Raw genomic sequence first — 16,510 nt, 5'->3', positions numbered from 1 at the left:
AGAGTTTTGTTATGTGTACTGTGAGATGCTGGGGATTTCTCAACTGTCAGAGACTAGCTGTCTAACCCTTTAGTGTATCTCTGCTTGTATTAGACCATTGCAGGTAAAGTTGCAAATCAGCGATCAGGACTTCCTCATGGCAATATTGTATATATAGGATTTTTGTGTAAATGCAAAAGTATTGTGTTGGCTGTGCCCATGTGTGCATGCTGCCTCGATGCTTCTCTGTCGACAGATCTGTTTAAATCAGATCTGGGGCTCATCGAGTTTATTCTTTTATTCAATTGAGGACATCTTCAGTACAAGTTTATTTTTCTCAACAGCTACGTTATGGATTATCAGTTGGACCATTTCCATTGTTACCAGTGAACAGTGCTTGACTGCCACAGAACAGAACAGGATGAAAAACCACAGCAGGATTATCAGTCGGACCCCAAAGTGAACACGTCCACAGAACAGAACAGGATAAAAACCACAGCAGGATACAAAGTTTTTGCAACGAGTATTTCTAAAAACAAAACGATGTCTATATAGGTCACACAAAGCAGAAACAAGCTTTCATGTCGATAGACCCCTAAATATTCCAATAAGTACCAACACTTTCTAAAATAAAATAAAAACCACAATGAGGGGCCCTATGTGAACTGGTGGTGGGTGTGTCAGCGGTGACGGGTCAGTCTCGGTCACATTTCCAGGACCATTTATTTATTTATTCTCCACAGTTGTCCACTGAGTCAGCTCTGTGCTGTTTATAACATCTGTCAGTCCTCTACCCACCGTACCGTCCTCTTCTTCATTCCCCCCCAAAATCACACTATATTACTGTCTGTGTGAAGAGCATTGTGACACTTGTGCGTAGGATACACTGTAAATAAAACACACACACGAATATACACAGACAGCCTGGCTCGTGGTGCGGCTGCCATGTGGTAAACGGTCAGAAACTCTTCGGCCATCTGCAGAGCTGTGATTTCAAAGAGACACACAGTCGGTCCTCCACTGGGAATGCCGCAGTGATTTTGTTTTCTCTGGTTAAAGGGGAGGGGCAGCTGTTGGTCTGCAGGCGTTTGGCTGCTGGTCGAGGCAGGAAGTCAGACAGGTTACCTCAGGTCAACGCAGCACAGAAGGAAAATAACTCAAACTGGCCCCAGAAGCTGTGTCCTGAGTCAGGGGCCACCTACGAAGGTGTGAGTCTTACTGAGGGCTGGTGGGCCAAAACCACTTCTCTTCCTTAAATGAGACGGTCTACAGAGGGTTAACCATAATGTCCACGCCACTGCTAGGCTCAACAGCAACCACCTGACACACACACACACACACACACACACACACACACACACACACACACTACAGACAAGCTTGCAATGGATTATGGGATGCTACTGGTTGTGTCCTCCAACTTTAGTCAAACAAAGGCCACATTTCTTATGTGGTCGACCCATTGTGACATATTTAGTCTTGAATCTCACATTCGCTTAATTGACCTCATAAAGACACAACTCTCTGGAGAAATGATCTGAAACCTGAAGTTATCTCCAGTTTTACTCTCTGACGTCTCCTTTCTCTCCTTCTCTTTCAGGAAACTGAGATTGCTGCAGAATGCAACCATGTAAGTGTCTTCACTCTTAAAACACCACTTCCCAGCATGCACCATTTTATCCTATAATTCCATGTAGTGTATGTTAAGCATAGAGCACCAGTAACGATGATGATGATGGATATATGCAGGAGTTTGTTACCTACATTCACTTTAAACAACCAAAGTAAGCATTGATTAGGTGAACTGCAGGTCAGTAGATGTCTAGACATCTGGGTTAAATTGTTTTGATAATAAAAAAATCCCAATTCAGGGTCCACTTACAAGCTTTTTTCCTGAGCTCTCAACTGTATCACTCGGTTAAATTAGGTTGAAAAGTGACATTATATACTAAATGTGTTGTTAAAAGAAAAAAATACTCACTTTCAGACCAAATTTAGCCCCGTTTTAACCTACAGTAGATATCTAGACTTCTGGCAATCAAATCAATGTTTGCTGAGAACTGAACTGTACCAATTGGACAGTCTTCCATTAACTGGCTGTATGCTTTTAATAGTTGAACATCATACTCTGTTACCGTCTGCTGTATGTAGATTGTCTGTTCCAGTTCCTGTATGCTGTGGCTTAGCAGGAAACACACAATAGAGAGTGGCAAAAGGACAGTCTATTCAGTCAAAACAAGATTGGACAACACAGCGTCCACCGTGACAAAAAGTCAAGTTGTACAGCGTTGATTAAAGTATTCACTGCCCCAGGACTTTGACATGTTTTTATTCTTTGCTCTATTCTTTTTTGACACTAATCAACAGAAAAAGAAAACTTTAAAGTGAAAACAAATGAACCTACAGTTAAAATATATAAAACTCAAAATAATTGATTGCTTAAAGGCATATAAAAAGTCATGTTTGGGATTTTTGACCAGCCCGTGAAAATTTAAGGTCTTTAGTAATGGAAACAGAGAGAGACACTAGTAGCATGATGTGGTCCAGTTAGTTAGACTCTGCCAGTACCGGGATAGTGTGAGTAATCCTGTGTAATTCAGATGTTTTTATGTATCTGCTTTCCTCCAGCTGCTGTGGAACTACAAGCTGAACCTGACAACCGACCCAAAGTTTGAGTCTGTAGCCGTGGAGGTCTGCAAGACCACCATCTCTGATGTAAGTCGCTACAACCAAACCGCTACGGCTCAACTGCAGGGTTTTTATTTCAGCATCCAGAAAATTAAAAAAGAAACCTCAAACTAGCTGATAAATGTAGTGGATTTCAGACAGATACGTTTTGAGGACAGTGCTTGTAGTTGTAAAATGTAATGAATCATCCACGTTTCTTCACCTCACTCTTCTGCCAGGCTCTTGGCTTGTTGTCAGTACAAACACACAGCTGCTGTAGTGGCCTGACGAGAACAATCCTGCTCCGCACAGAGATGCTTCGAACGTATTTGGATTCCTCTCGGTACAAAACAAGATTTAGCATAAATTAAATCTTTCTAGAAACTGGAAAAAACATAAAACCACACAAGCCTTAAATAAAACCTCTATGCATTGCTGCTGTATGTCAAGTAAATGCTTTCAGTATCTGAATTCCACTTGAATGTGGCTCATTTTGGTCAATTCAGTCGACTTAAACTGTTTGGGGCAATCAACAGACTTATATTGATATATTTCTCGTACACACCAGATTCTAATACACTGCGAGACGTAATCTTTTCAGATCTGTTTGAAGTGTCTATATCAGCCATCAAGCTGTAGTTTGTAAAAAGCCCATGAAGCTTCCTGGAGCTGCTCTCTGCTGAAAAACAATCTCACTTTATCAGTCCTGCATTTAATTGTTGGCAGGTTTCATATATTATTGTCTTAAACTGCTTTTATAGTAGTAATCAAGCAATAAAAACTACTTAAAACCGATGTTATGTGTTCTCCGCATCTTGATGAGCAGTCTTAGCAGCTCAACTTTAAAGCAGGTGTTGCTGATTGCTTCATTTCCTCCATAGATTGCATGATAGCCTGCTTGTTCCTATAAGTGACGTGCTTTGTGCAGTGGCTGAGAGAGCTTTATGCACTTCAGCAAAAACACATCAAATAAACACAAACACAAATGAAACAAACATCTTCACCCCTTTTGATAACACATAGGCAGCATAAAGAAACGGAAAACACAGGAAAATAGAAAAGCGGTGGAAGTGTGAAAATGGTCACTCGTTGTGATAAACCCACAGAGTAGGTACCACCCCTCTTTGAGTTCCTGGTTGTGGTTTTGCACATTTACTGTTTGGTTCAGTCTCAGTGATCTCAGTGACCTTATTACCAGCAGCAGTTTTCATCAAACAAGCTCTGTTAAACCCACTTTACACTACCTGCTCTGCAGCAAACCGCAGACAGACACAGTCCTGGTGAAGAAAGTGGAGCATTTAGCAGCTAAAGAGCCAAATATTTTTCTCAGGAGTTGGAGACCAAACCAGAGCTAAAAGGAGAGCGAATATTGGATTCACATTCATCAAACACAACTCCCAAATCTGTTAGATTCATAAACAGACAACTGTCTAACACATTCACTGCTTGTTGCGCTGCCCCCAAGTGGTGAAATAATGAATTCATGCCACTTTAAATTAGAGTGCATTGAGCTCCGTCGGGAAAATGAAGCTTTATTGAAGGGGAGTGCTATTTTACCCAAATAGTGAAGGTCATAAACGGTTTATTTGTGCATTTGATTATGTATTTGCACATAAAAAAATATGCAGTAGAAGTAAGAAGACAAAGGCTTATTAAAATCATCTCATACAACACTCTTGTTTACAGGGAATCAAAGGAAAGAGGAACAGTTTGAATAAAAACAAAACAAAACAGTAAAATAGGAATAAATATGATTTTGGCCACATTATCTGATCATAAATAAGATATTTTGACTTCATAGTAAGAGAATAACTGAATTAGTTAAATGTTGCGGATGTTTATTCAGACAAAGTTCAGTTTAAACCTAAAATCGTAGCTCACTGTCTAACATTTGACTGCGAGCCTGCCTTAACCGTATCAGTTTAGGCTTTCAGATGACCGATAAGCATCTTGGCTTTGTCCTGATGCAGCTGCGGATGTTTTTCACGACGCTGTCTGTGCTCTTCGTTCAGATTAAAGAATGTGCAGCGGAGGAACTGGGGAAGGGCTACCTGGTGTCCTGCCTGGTGGATCACCGTGGCAACATCAGCGACTACCAGTGCAACCAGTACATCACCAAGATGACCACCATCGTCTTCAGCAACTACCGGCTGATCTGCGGCTTCATGGACAAGTGCCGGGACGACGTCAACGCTCTGGGCTGCGGCAGCATCAGCACCGGAGAGAAGGTGAGGCGCAAAACAAGTCTGTCGTTAAAGATAAAACTCAGTTACTGCATTTATTTTCACACTAATTAGGGTCAGTGTTAGGTGCTGTTCACGTTTGACTCAGTTCTGTTCATTGATTTAGGTTCATTGACTTCTGTTTCTGATTCTTGTCATATTATTTTAGTAAGAAAAGTAAGCAAAAACAGTTTTATATTCGGCAGATTTAGGTTATTTCTCATAAATGAGGAGGTGTTGTGTGATTCTTTTTACATAATAGGTAAAATAAAGAATACCTGTGAATATTCTTTGTTTTTGCAAAGAACAAGTTAAATGTTGAGTTGGTTTATCTTAAATCAGCTGATTCTGGTTCACCACTGGGCACAGGAAGAATGTTGCAAAGAAGTAACTGACTCATCTGACAGGATGCAGACACTTCTTCAGTTGGGATGTTATCTGCTGCTTGAATACAGTTGTAAAGGATGAAGCTAGTGATACTTATTATTCTCAAAAAAAACCAAACAAACCCAGCAGTGAACGTATCTACTAACGAGTGTTGTGTGTGAATCACAGCCTGATGTGTCTTCCTCCTCTGAGCCACAGAGCTCCATTGTTGTCCAGAAACTATTAAAAAACATCAGCGAGCTGCACTGCTGCACTGGGTGACATGTTCCTTCATCACCATGAACACACACACTGTAGTTTATTCTGACTCCGTCCCACGCACACCGTCCTGCTGCCCCAAACACTCACTACAGCACCACATGTGGATTCATCCGCCGCTGGAAATAGTCCCCAACAGATGCACCGTTTCCTCCTGTTGGTCTGATAAAAACTACAGCGAGCAGCTGTTTGAGGAAACTACTGAGCCTTTTTAAACAGGAAACTATATATTTGTGAGGTGTTTTTTTTTTTTTTTTTTTAAAGATTTACATCTTCAGTAGGAACCAATGGGCTCGGAGCTGAGAGCCGCAGACAGGAAGTCAAAGTATTGAGAGACGGACCGACACGTTGTTGGTTTTGGTCTTGTCCTGGGATTTGTTGACAATAAGAGAAATATGGAATAACACCAGACCTGTTCCTTAAGCTTTATTTATTCATCATTTAAGTCATTTTCAAAGCAAATTTGCTAAACATTTGCTGGTTTCAGCTTCTCAAATGTGAGGAATTGCTGTTTTACAGTCTATCATTGATGATTGAATATCTTATTAAAGGATTAATCCATAGGGAAAATAATTGCAGCCCTATGGTACCGCTTTATATTAACATGTTCTGCAAACATGTCAGTGCATTCACAACAGATTGCCAGAAACCTAGACACTCAAACCATGCAAAGAATTAAATCAACCCACCAGCTTCACCAGATCCTACGCTAAAACCAAAGTGTGTGCGCGAACAAGTTAGCATCCCAGCAGGGGTAACAGGCTGCTCGATGAAACTCAATTTAACATCGAAGAAGTCCCGCGCACACCTTCGCTGTACTGTCCGGGCTCATACTGGCTCGTCAGGTTGATCCGCTGAAAGGAATACTTCAATGAGAAATTGCTTCAGGACTTTATTTTCTCATCTAAAAACAACGGGTTCGTGCATTTAATTTGCCGGTCAAACTACTCCAACTGTTCTTTATGCTGATGCGGTTCGTTTAATTATTTTTTTATCCGGGTCGCTGTTATCTTTTCACAGTTGAGGGGTAGGGGGGTCGGGAGAGGGTGCGCGAGCTGTCTGTCTCTGTACTTGTTGTTTATGTTTGTCATGCATTGCTGTTTTTGTATGTATGTATGTGTTTTTTCAAATTTTGTTTTCTGTCTATGGGACGCCCTCGAAAATGAGAGTCTGCATCTCAAGGGGCTATCCTTACAATAAATTCAACATAAATAATACATTTAGTATTAATTACTCCCCCTTCATTACTCAAACACGAGATACAGGTAGGTAACTTTGCTCTGAACTGCCTCTGTCGGCAGGACTTCACGTGCTCGCGTGAATCTTTCGTTGGCTGACGCGATGTTACGAAATGTCTCACTGGGCACTACAGTGGAGGCTCACCACCTCGCCCTCCTGACATCAGAAAAAAAAATTCAGTTTTTATTAATTACAAAACCTGAACAACCACAAAAGACAAAATGTATCGGGATCTCTCTGATTCAGCTCAGCAGGTGACAACGTTTGATCGAATTGTACATTCGCTTTGCTCATGTGACAATGTTGGGGCAAAAGGAAGCTTCTGAGCTTTCACAAGTTGGGGGTACGGTGCTTACCACCTCGTCTGACCAATATCTTAGGGAAAACCTGTGCTGCAAAGCCAGAACATAGCCAGTGATTGATTATTGATGGGTGGGTAGCTAATAAAGGACTGTCCAATCCAGCATTTGTGGGTGTCTGACCAGGCTACGGGGCTGGCAGACCATGTTGGTTGTCTGCAGGTGAAAGAAGTCTAAACAACAGCACCTGTTGTTAGTTGGTGTTAACAGTGTTTACATACTGCCAGACAGATTTTGTGGTGGGTCTCATGAACAGTCATCACTGCTTCCACTGAGTCTAAAAAACTGAGAAACTGGGTTCAAAGTGTGACTCAGCTGGAATGAGAAGTTTGACAGCAGTTTGTCAGCGAGCAGAACGAATCGATCTCCTCTGAACGTGTTTTCCTGCTGCTGAGCCAAGCTAAACCTCATAAGCCCATTAGACACGCAGTTATTATGGGATATCACGTCGGCACAATTAGAACTCGGAGCAAATTATTTATTTGTCAGCGGGAGCGGAGTCGGTTTCATTATCAGCAATTTGTCATGGCGGCTCATTTCAGTTTGCCGGAGCCGCTCGGAGTGGAGATTAGACTGACCACGTTTACTCTGCCAGAGCTTACCACACTGAAAAAATACAAGACACACTCTGACAAAATGATTTGTGGAGTGAAAGGAAACCTCACTCTACGTGGGATTAGTGATGCTGTAATCTACATAGTCATTACTTTCAAATTGGGAACGTTTGGGAGTGTGTTTTATTAAAAAAGGAAAAGAAGTGTTTTGGATTTCACATCAGAAGCCTTCGCTTCTACCTGTAAAAGGAAAGGATGACTCTTTTTTTTTTTTAAGTGTTTGTTCTCAATGGAAATTCAGTTTTTTCGGCAGAAAAAGGGAACTCGCATGACATTTAACTTAATCATTGCATTTAATAGACACATTTGCAAGGTGTGCCTGATGTGTTTGTCAGCTTCCAAGTATCAGGCTAATTGTTGCTATTGTACCAGGACAGATGAAGGTAAAATTCTACCCAATAAGATACCATAACCTGTTGATACATTGAGTGTCACGCAACTGTCTAAATAAAAATGGCTGCAGTAAGGAATTAGAGAGAAACCATTTTTTGAGCTTCAGTCATACGAGGACCAAGCAAAATTTAAAGGGAACCTCCAACGCGTGAGTTCTACTGCATATGTGAGAAGTAGTAGTACAAAGCCTTTAGTGTCTCCAGAGGGAGCTGTGTGAAGTGAAAGTGGACTGAAACTCTAAACAATGTGTGCAACCAGGAGCAGATAGACCAGGTCAGAAAATTAACTTTAGTCTGCCACTGATCAAGGCTGTCTCTCTTATCATATGGAGTAGGAATCTAAGAACTAATTGATTTTGAATGAATGGAACAAAAATCAAACAATTAAAATACAAAATTATTCTTGAACTCTGTTTTTCTTCATCTGTCGTCTGAGAAGGAATCCTCCTCACGCCGTAGCTGACGGCACTGACTCCGATGCCTAATATCACCCCTGTAACTGTGTGGCCGCTGCTCTCTGTGCAGGACATCCACTCTCAGGGCGAGGTGATCGCCTGTCTGGAGAAAGGTTTGGTGCGGGAGGCCGAGGAGCAGCCGGGGGCACACCCCATCAAGGACGACTGTAAAAAGTCCATCATGAGAGTCGCAGAGCTCTCCTCGGACGACTTCCACCTGGACCGCTACCTCTACTTCTCCTGCCGCGACGACCGAGAGCGCTTCTGCGAAAACGTGAGGCTTCAGCTGAGAAGCTGAGAAGGGCTTACATTTAGTGATCTGGATTTATGGATTTGTAAAGAAGCTGACTTTCACAAATGCATATTTTCGAGTTTTTGTTTTTCCTGACTGATTTCTGCATTCTTCCTATTCTGATTAATACTAATGTATTCACATCCTTTTAACACTTAATTCCTGTTGTGCTTTTTCTTTTTCTGCCCATTTTATATTTCTGTAATGTCCAGCAGGTGTCTAAATTGAGAGACATGTCCATTTTATCAGCTTTGTTACTTTGTTTTGGTCTTTAACTTGGCCCTCAACTCAGTTTTCAGGTTTGAAAACATTTTAAATTTGGCTTTCTGAAAGCTGCAGATATATGGCTTTGGACAAACTTGTAAAAATGTGGTACTATCACATTAGAGTCTCTTAAATATATATTAACATCTCACGTTAATGATGCAGGCATTCCTTCAGCTAATCAGTGACCAGATGCATTCATGGCCAATCAGGTAATTTTGTAAATGAGAAAATCAGTGCCAACGTTTTAAAGCAGCAGTTCCCTGTGTGAGTTCGGCAGGTGATGTTTCTGCTTTAGGTTGCAGCTTCATCTTGAGGCAGTTGAAGAGTTAAATTCCTAAACAAGATTTCGTCCACTCTATGAAAACACCTGTAATAAAATAATGTCTGAGATCAATGGATAAGTCAGGGGCCATCTGAATGTCTTTTGGCATGATGTAACATGATTCTGAATTTTTGGCTGATGGAATAATGGAAAGAGAGAGAGACATTTACAGTTTAAAAAAATATATATAAATCTTTCTTCTGTTGATGGACTGTGTTTTGAATATTTTCAGACACTGGCCGGGGAGGGACGAGTTTATAAATGTCTCTTCAATCACAAGTTTGAGGAGGCGATGTCTGAGAGGGTGAGTGTTGTTCACTTCGTCTAAGAAGTTGTTGTTTTTTTCTCCATCATCTTCAAGAGAAATAGGTTTGCGTTTTTACTAAACAGGTCTGGAGATTCTGTAACATTTACTCGAGCAACTCCAATGAAAAGTTTTTATTTGATACACAAAGTGTAATTTTGTTTTTGTTAACAAACTGTAGCCTTGCTCTCATTTTAAATTCTTTTGTTGGATGTTGTGTAGAATAATGTTCAAAGAGTGACTGATGTAAGCTGAAGGTTATATTATCACATTCAGAATTGAAACATGTACATCAAATCCCGAAATAAGGTCTTGTCACCCACGTTATCTGGCTTAAACTTGACTACCACATAGTTTGAACCTCTGCTGTGATGCTGACGGTGGCTGTTTGTCCTCAGTGCCGCGAGGCGTTGACCACCAGGCAGAAGCTGATCGCTCAGGACTACAAAGTGAGCTACTCGCTGGCCAAAGCCTGCAAGTCAGACCTGAGGAAGTACCGCTGCAACGCAGACTCCAACATGCCCCGAGCCCGAGAAGCTCGCCTGTCCTACCTGCTGCTCTGTCTGGAGTCTGCCGTACATCGAGGTAACAGCTCCGCCTGCCAATCACTCTCATTCCTACGCACTAATTTACGTCCTCAACTGACAGTAAGCTGAATTATCTGTCAGTGACTGGTGTGTTCCCGCTAGTAATTTGACATCTGAACTACACAACGAACCTTCGACCTGTCGGTCAGTGCGACTCTACTCCAGTCTAGAGTAAAACGTTCAGCCTCCTCTAAGAAAACAAGATCATCTGTTTGGACTGCTGCTCCAGTTGAACCTAACCCTAATTGCAGCAATAATGCAACCAGTTTTCTGTTTCATGATATCCTCCTTATTTTTTTTTTAATTCTGAATTAATTATTAGAGAAATCGGAAACAATTTATCTTAAAGGATTTTTAAAAAGATACAAAATAAAGTTTTTAAATTTAGGTTGTTGCTGTAAAGCCATAAATGCGCCCACAATTCACAATTAAAAAAAAAATGTTTTAACTAAAAATCGTTATTAACTCATCGACGTCTGTAAGTTATATTCTATAAAATATTGTGTGTTTGAGTGTTTCGTGCTCAAACAAGCCTCCACAGCTCAGTGTGTGTGTGTGTGTGTGTGTGTGTGTGTGTGTTTCAGGTCGTGTGGTCAGTGGTGAGTGTCAGGGTGAGATGATGGACTACAGGCGAATGCTGATGGAGGATTTCTCTCTGAGTCCGGAGATCGTGCTTCACTGTCGGAGCGAGATCGAGGGTCACTGCTCCGGTCTGCACCGCAAAGGACGAACGCTGCACTGCCTGATGAGGGTCGGCCGAGGAGACATGGGAGCCATCGACCCCAACTGTCAGAGCGCGGTAAGTCGGGATTAATATTAACTCTATCAAAAATGTACGTGAGTCTGTACACATGAATAACAGACGATGTGGAGAGTTCAACAGGTTGAGTTTGTACCGTTGAAAAGTCGTTTTCAGGAATAAATAAGCAGGAGTGAAAAACATTTGTTTTAATCTTAGAACCAGTTGTTGTTAAACCCCCCCGAGCTTCCAGCTTGTGCTGCTGTTGTTTTCTTTTGTTGATGATGTTGTATATTCCGTCCTCAGCTTCAGACTCTGATCCAGGAAGTCGACCCCGGGGCTGACTACCGCATCGACCGAGCGCTCAACGAGGCCTGCGAGTCCGTCATCCAGACCGCCTGCAAACACATCCGCAATGGAGACCCCATGTGAGTCCTCTTGACGCTCGCACCCGTCTCTGACACTCAAACACTGCATTACTAGATGATGTCATCTCTCCACAGTAGTATGAAGTATTACGCGTACTGTCTTCCTGTTTATTGTAGTTCTGGTGTTTCTGGTATATTTCAATATATTATATATTTTTTGATTTTCTTCGTCTACACGTTTCACTGATGTGATTTTTGTTTGGTTTTTTTGTCACTGCATTGATAAAATTTTAACCTTTCATTCAGTTGGTAGACAAAATAACAAACACATGATAAAAACTGTTTGAACTCTGTAATTTAATTACAATTACAGAAACATCTACAAAGGTGGGTTATCATATAAAATTTGGTTGAATACGGTTTACTGAAATCGAACCTAATATGACCCACCTTTTATAACTTTGTGTTAGAGCCGTGATTTATCGACTTCAAAGTTTAAAGGTGTTTTATTGTATTATTATATTTGTTGTAATTTCTGGTAATAATCTTATTTACACTCTTATTCACTGATGTAAAGACGCACATTCCAAATTACAATCAGAAAAATGTCATCTGATTCAAAGAAACTCCGATTAAAAGTTTAAACTTCTGTAAAAGTAAAATGACCTCTCCACATGTTCTTTGTTCCTCAGAGTATGTGAGGAAAAGTTATACTGTGGCAAATGTCTGTAATATTCTAAATAAGGATTTAACTTCAAATATTTGGTACCTATATTTGTGTTGCTGACCTGCAGGATCCTGTCATGCCTGATGGAGCATCTGTACACTGAGAAGATGGTGGAGGACTGCGAACACAGACTGCTGGAGCTGCAGTACTTTATCGCCAGAGACTGGAAGTAAGTCCTGCTAATCCTCCTCCTTCACAAGCTAAGAAACCTGCAGCTTTATTAACACTGACTTTGACTAAAACCAGCTTTTTTTTAATAAACTGCTTTCCAATCAAGACTTATGAAAGCAAAACATAAAAGAAAAGTCCTGTGAAACACCAATAAATCTGAGATTAGAAACTAGGTGGTTGTGAACAATGCACCTCTATTTCATTTCCGAAAATTGAGTTCAGTTATTAGCCAGTGCGTTACTCCCTGTGTTGCTGCCCAGGTTGGATCCCATCTTGTATAAGAAATGTCAGGGCGATGCCGCCCGGCTCTGCCACACTCACGGCTGGAACGAGACCAGCGAAATGATGCCGCCCGGCGCCATTTTCTCCTGCCTGTACCGGCACGCCTACCGCTCCGTGGAGCAGGGACGGAGGGTGAGTCTTTCCTCCCCAGGACACCTCTGTCCATGACGACACCACGGTCACTGCAAGGTTTTTCATCTGATCTGTGAACTTTTTAAAGGATCGGTTCGCTCAAATTACATATAAGCATAGTTTTCCACGTACCATTAGTGTTGTCTGTCTATACAGATAGTACATCTTCTGCCACGACCCGAATGCATTTCACTTGAAATAATCTTCAGACCTTGTTTTAATCAACAGTTTTCATTCTGAACTATTTTCTTTCAAATGTAGAAAATATTGAATCTGTTCATGTTGTGGTCTGGGGATTATCTTGAGTTACAGGGATATTGTTTCTCAAAATAAATGTTGCTGTTGAATTCTTTTATAGATGTAACTTTTAAATACATTGAGCACCACAAGCAAAAGGCCATTCACCTTCATCACACTGAGGGCAAGTCTAAGCTGCAGAAATCTCAAAACAATAGATGAAATTAAATTTGGGTGTACTGACCCTTTAACCTCCTTGCTTGAAGTTTTAAGGCTTTGCACTCACTTGAGGTCCCATTACACTATCAGCTAAATGCCCAAACTGACAATGCAAATGTATTTCAGTAGATTGTCAGTGTGTAGAAGAAAACACAAGCTGTAGTAAATAAACAGGAAGTCTGTGAACTTTCTCACTGACCGCAGAATATTCTCGTAGCTCCCCGGTGGAGCGTCTGAAGCAGAAAGCCACGGTTTGACTGTGAGTATGTCCTGCTGCTGAACTGATAATGATAATCACAGGAAACTGGACATGTCTGTCACCATGGCTGGTGGTTTGTATTCTGTGATTCTTTTCTAGCATCGGTGCATGTGGGGGCTGATCTTATAAGAGTAATTGCTTGAAGTGAAGTGAGCTGCTGAACTATGATGTGAAGAATCGATGCTAATCTCCAATTATGGAAAACACGGTCTCGCTGATTAATCAACTGGAGCAAATTAAGTTATTGATCAAATCAGAAGTGTTACATGTGTTAGCTGTCCTTAAAGTGATACTCCACCCAAATATATTGTTTCAGCATCAAACACTCCCCCCTGAAGGCAAAACGACTCAAAACCAAACCGCCCCTGCAGCGTAATCTTTCTCTGTAGTCCATTTTATGTTCAGTATCTTCCAAACACACACATCTTCTCTAAAATATTGTTAAATGTTCTGCTTGTGTGTTAAGGCCCGGTCACATCAGCTTTTTAAACGGTGAAATCAATTTTAAGTAAATCACCGATCAGTGGGTTCGCCGGCAGGGGCGAAGTAGATCCGTGCAAATGTTTTGCGTTGAGTTTGACTTCTGTGAATTTGTGTCGTTAATCAACCGCAAGCAGTCTTGGCGATGCCAACAATAGTGTGTTAGCCATTAGCTCACCAGCTACAGTAGCACAACAACTAGCCCTGCGAGTAGTCACTATGTCACCAGGTTTCTAGAACAGCATATTCAGCGAAGCCGTGCGCAAGATTTCGATGTCCAGCTCTCTGGTGTGACCGGGCCTCTATGCTGTTGCTCTCCCCGAGGCTCTGAAGCTCTACTGGAAACAGTGTTTTCAGCCATAATTTGGCAAAACGATGATGAATCATACTTTTTTTGTTATCTTTTCATGTCTGTATTTTATGTCTTTTGCCTCTGTCGTTTATTGTGAATCACTTTGTGACTATCTAAATCAACTTACTTACAAATCAACAAACTTTAAAAATCCACCTTTCAAAATTGTTTGTGAAGGACAAAAATACTAAAAATCTAGAGTGGAGTATCAGTTTAAGACCACTTTGAACAATAAAAGTGAGGCGTTTCGCTTGTCTCCTCTAACCCGACGTGGTCGTTCTCCTGCAGCTCTCCAGGGACTGTAAGGTGGAGGTGCAGAGGATTCTCCACCAGAGGGCGCAGGATGTGAAGCTGGACCCTGAGCTCCAGAGACGATGTATGACCGACCTGGGGAAGTGGTGCAGCGAGAAGACGGAGGCCGGACAGGAGCTGGAGTGTCTGCAGGATCACCTGGAGGATCTGGTGTCTGACTGCAGAGACGTAGTGGGAAACCTGACGGAGCTGGAGTCAGAGGTAACCACCACACCTGCTGCAACACTCTTAACTGGTTCAGCAGCCAAAGGCACATGAAGAAAAGACTCGTGGCGTTCCTGCTGTAAAGCATTTCTTCTAGTTTGTTTTAGCTGAACAGATGGAGACGACCAGTGACTGGCTGAGTGTTTAGACCATCTCTGGAAATTATTTTTAAAAAAATCAAAGGATAATTCATCTTTTGGCAGTTTTTGCCATCAATTTATTGAAAACCACTCTGTGCTCTTCAACACAGAGGATCTGGTCAAAGTGAACTTAAACAGCATCTTTTCAGAAGGATTCGGATTTATCTTGGCACCACTTGGTTGTGCTGACCCCCAGGCTGAATCTAACCCCTGTGACGTCTGTTTGTTCTGTCCTCAGGATATTCAGATTGAGGCGCTGCTGATGCGAGCCTGTGAACCCGTCATCCAGGCCTACTGCCACGTAAGTCTGCACTGAGAAATCCACTGTCTTATCTGACCTTCCCTTTTAAATCCATTTTGATCTGAGTTAGTAGAGGAATTTCTGGCTCAACTGCATCAGGTTGGAATCCAAACCCTTTGCTGCATGTCATCCCCCCACATTTCCTGTCTCTCTTCAGCTGTTCCTATCAAATAAAGGCAAAAAGCCCAAAAAATCATCTTTTAAAAAAACCCTGGCTTCCAAAGCAAAAATACGTTCAACTGATGCAGCAGCACACACACTGTACATTAACATAGATGTTGAATAGTGTTGGCTGATATGACCATATATACAGTGAGACTGGTGGCTATTCCTTTATCTCTGGTTGTATTAGACCATTGTGGACAATGTTGAAAATCAATTATTAGAACTACTTTATTTTTATATGATTATAAGGTATTTCATTCGCTGGATTAGCCAAATACCAGACATTCTTGTCTGGCTATTTTATCCATAAACAGTTTCTCTGTTGATTTTTCCAGAAAATGTGCCATATCAAGATATATTGCAAAATTACATTACATGTCATGGTTTAGGAAGTTCATCCATACCGTCCTCTGATATAAAATGATTTATTATCTCTCTGTCTGTCTGTTTAGGAGGTAGCTGATAATCAGATCGACACTGGTGATCTGATGGAGTGTTTGGTTCAGAACAAACACCAGAAGGAGATGAATGAGAAGTGTGCGGTGGGAGTGACACACTTCCAGCTGGTGAGCAGATGAAAATTGAATACTTTATTATGCAACATGAATCACGATACAAATGTGCAGCTATTTTTATTTTGACCAATGTTGACAATATACATAATACATTTGTTTATTCTCTTTTATAGTTCAGCTCATTGAGTTATTGGAGACATGTTTGTGTGTTAGCATCACAACTTCAGCATGCAGTAACGAGTCTGCAGCCATATTATCTGCTGAATTCATTACTAACAAGCGGGTCTGCCTGCCTCTCTCTCTCTCTCTCTCTGTCTCTCTGTCTACAGATTCAGATCAAAGATTTCCGTTTCTCCTACAAGTTCAAGACGGCCTGCAAAGAGGACGTCCTCAAACTGTGTCCCAATATCAAGAAAAAGTAAGACACAAAAACAAACAGTTGTTTTGGAGATGGTACAACAATCTGCCCGTCTGCAGCAGATAGTACAAATCCAAAAAAAATCACCAATTACTTGTACCATTTTATCAGATATGTAACAAAAAGGTCCACTTACTAGCTTTGG

General features: G+C 41.3%; 1 protein-coding gene across 2 annotated transcripts in view; it reads left to right on the top strand.

Annotated features, from left to right (window-relative positions):
* The window catches only part of LOC122874437 (Golgi apparatus protein 1-like), a 43,673-nt gene that overhangs the window by 13,601 nt on the left and 13,562 nt on the right, over positions 1-16,510 (top strand). The window contains exons 2-16 of one of the 2 annotated variants that reach the window (XM_044192307.1): positions 1,580-1,609; positions 2,608-2,694; positions 4,659-4,874; positions 8,643-8,846; positions 9,686-9,757; positions 10,156-10,342; positions 10,929-11,143; positions 11,390-11,511; positions 12,246-12,347; positions 12,610-12,763; positions 13,437-13,478; positions 14,599-14,823; positions 15,205-15,267; positions 15,885-15,998; positions 16,277-16,365. In XM_044192307.1, coding sequence (XP_044048242.1) covers positions 1,580-1,609; positions 2,608-2,694; positions 4,659-4,874; positions 8,643-8,846; positions 9,686-9,757; positions 10,156-10,342; positions 10,929-11,143; positions 11,390-11,511; positions 12,246-12,347; positions 12,610-12,763; positions 13,437-13,478; positions 14,599-14,823; positions 15,205-15,267; positions 15,885-15,998; positions 16,277-16,365 — 1,922 coding nt within the window. The remainder of the gene's footprint in view (positions 1-1,579; positions 1,610-2,607; positions 2,695-4,658; positions 4,875-8,642; positions 8,847-9,685; positions 9,758-10,155; positions 10,343-10,928; positions 11,144-11,389; positions 11,512-12,245; positions 12,348-12,609; positions 12,764-13,436; positions 13,479-14,598; positions 14,824-15,204; positions 15,268-15,884; positions 15,999-16,276; positions 16,366-16,510) is intronic. The other variant, XM_044192308.1, reaches the window with a different exon arrangement.

The sequence above is a fragment of the Siniperca chuatsi genome, linkage group LG4 (assembly GCF_020085105.1).
Source record: "Siniperca chuatsi isolate FFG_IHB_CAS linkage group LG4, ASM2008510v1, whole genome shotgun sequence".
In the NCBI taxonomy this organism is placed as follows: domain Eukaryota; kingdom Metazoa; phylum Chordata; class Actinopteri; order Centrarchiformes; family Sinipercidae; genus Siniperca; species Siniperca chuatsi.
This window is presented reverse-complemented; position numbering and strand designations above follow the sequence as displayed.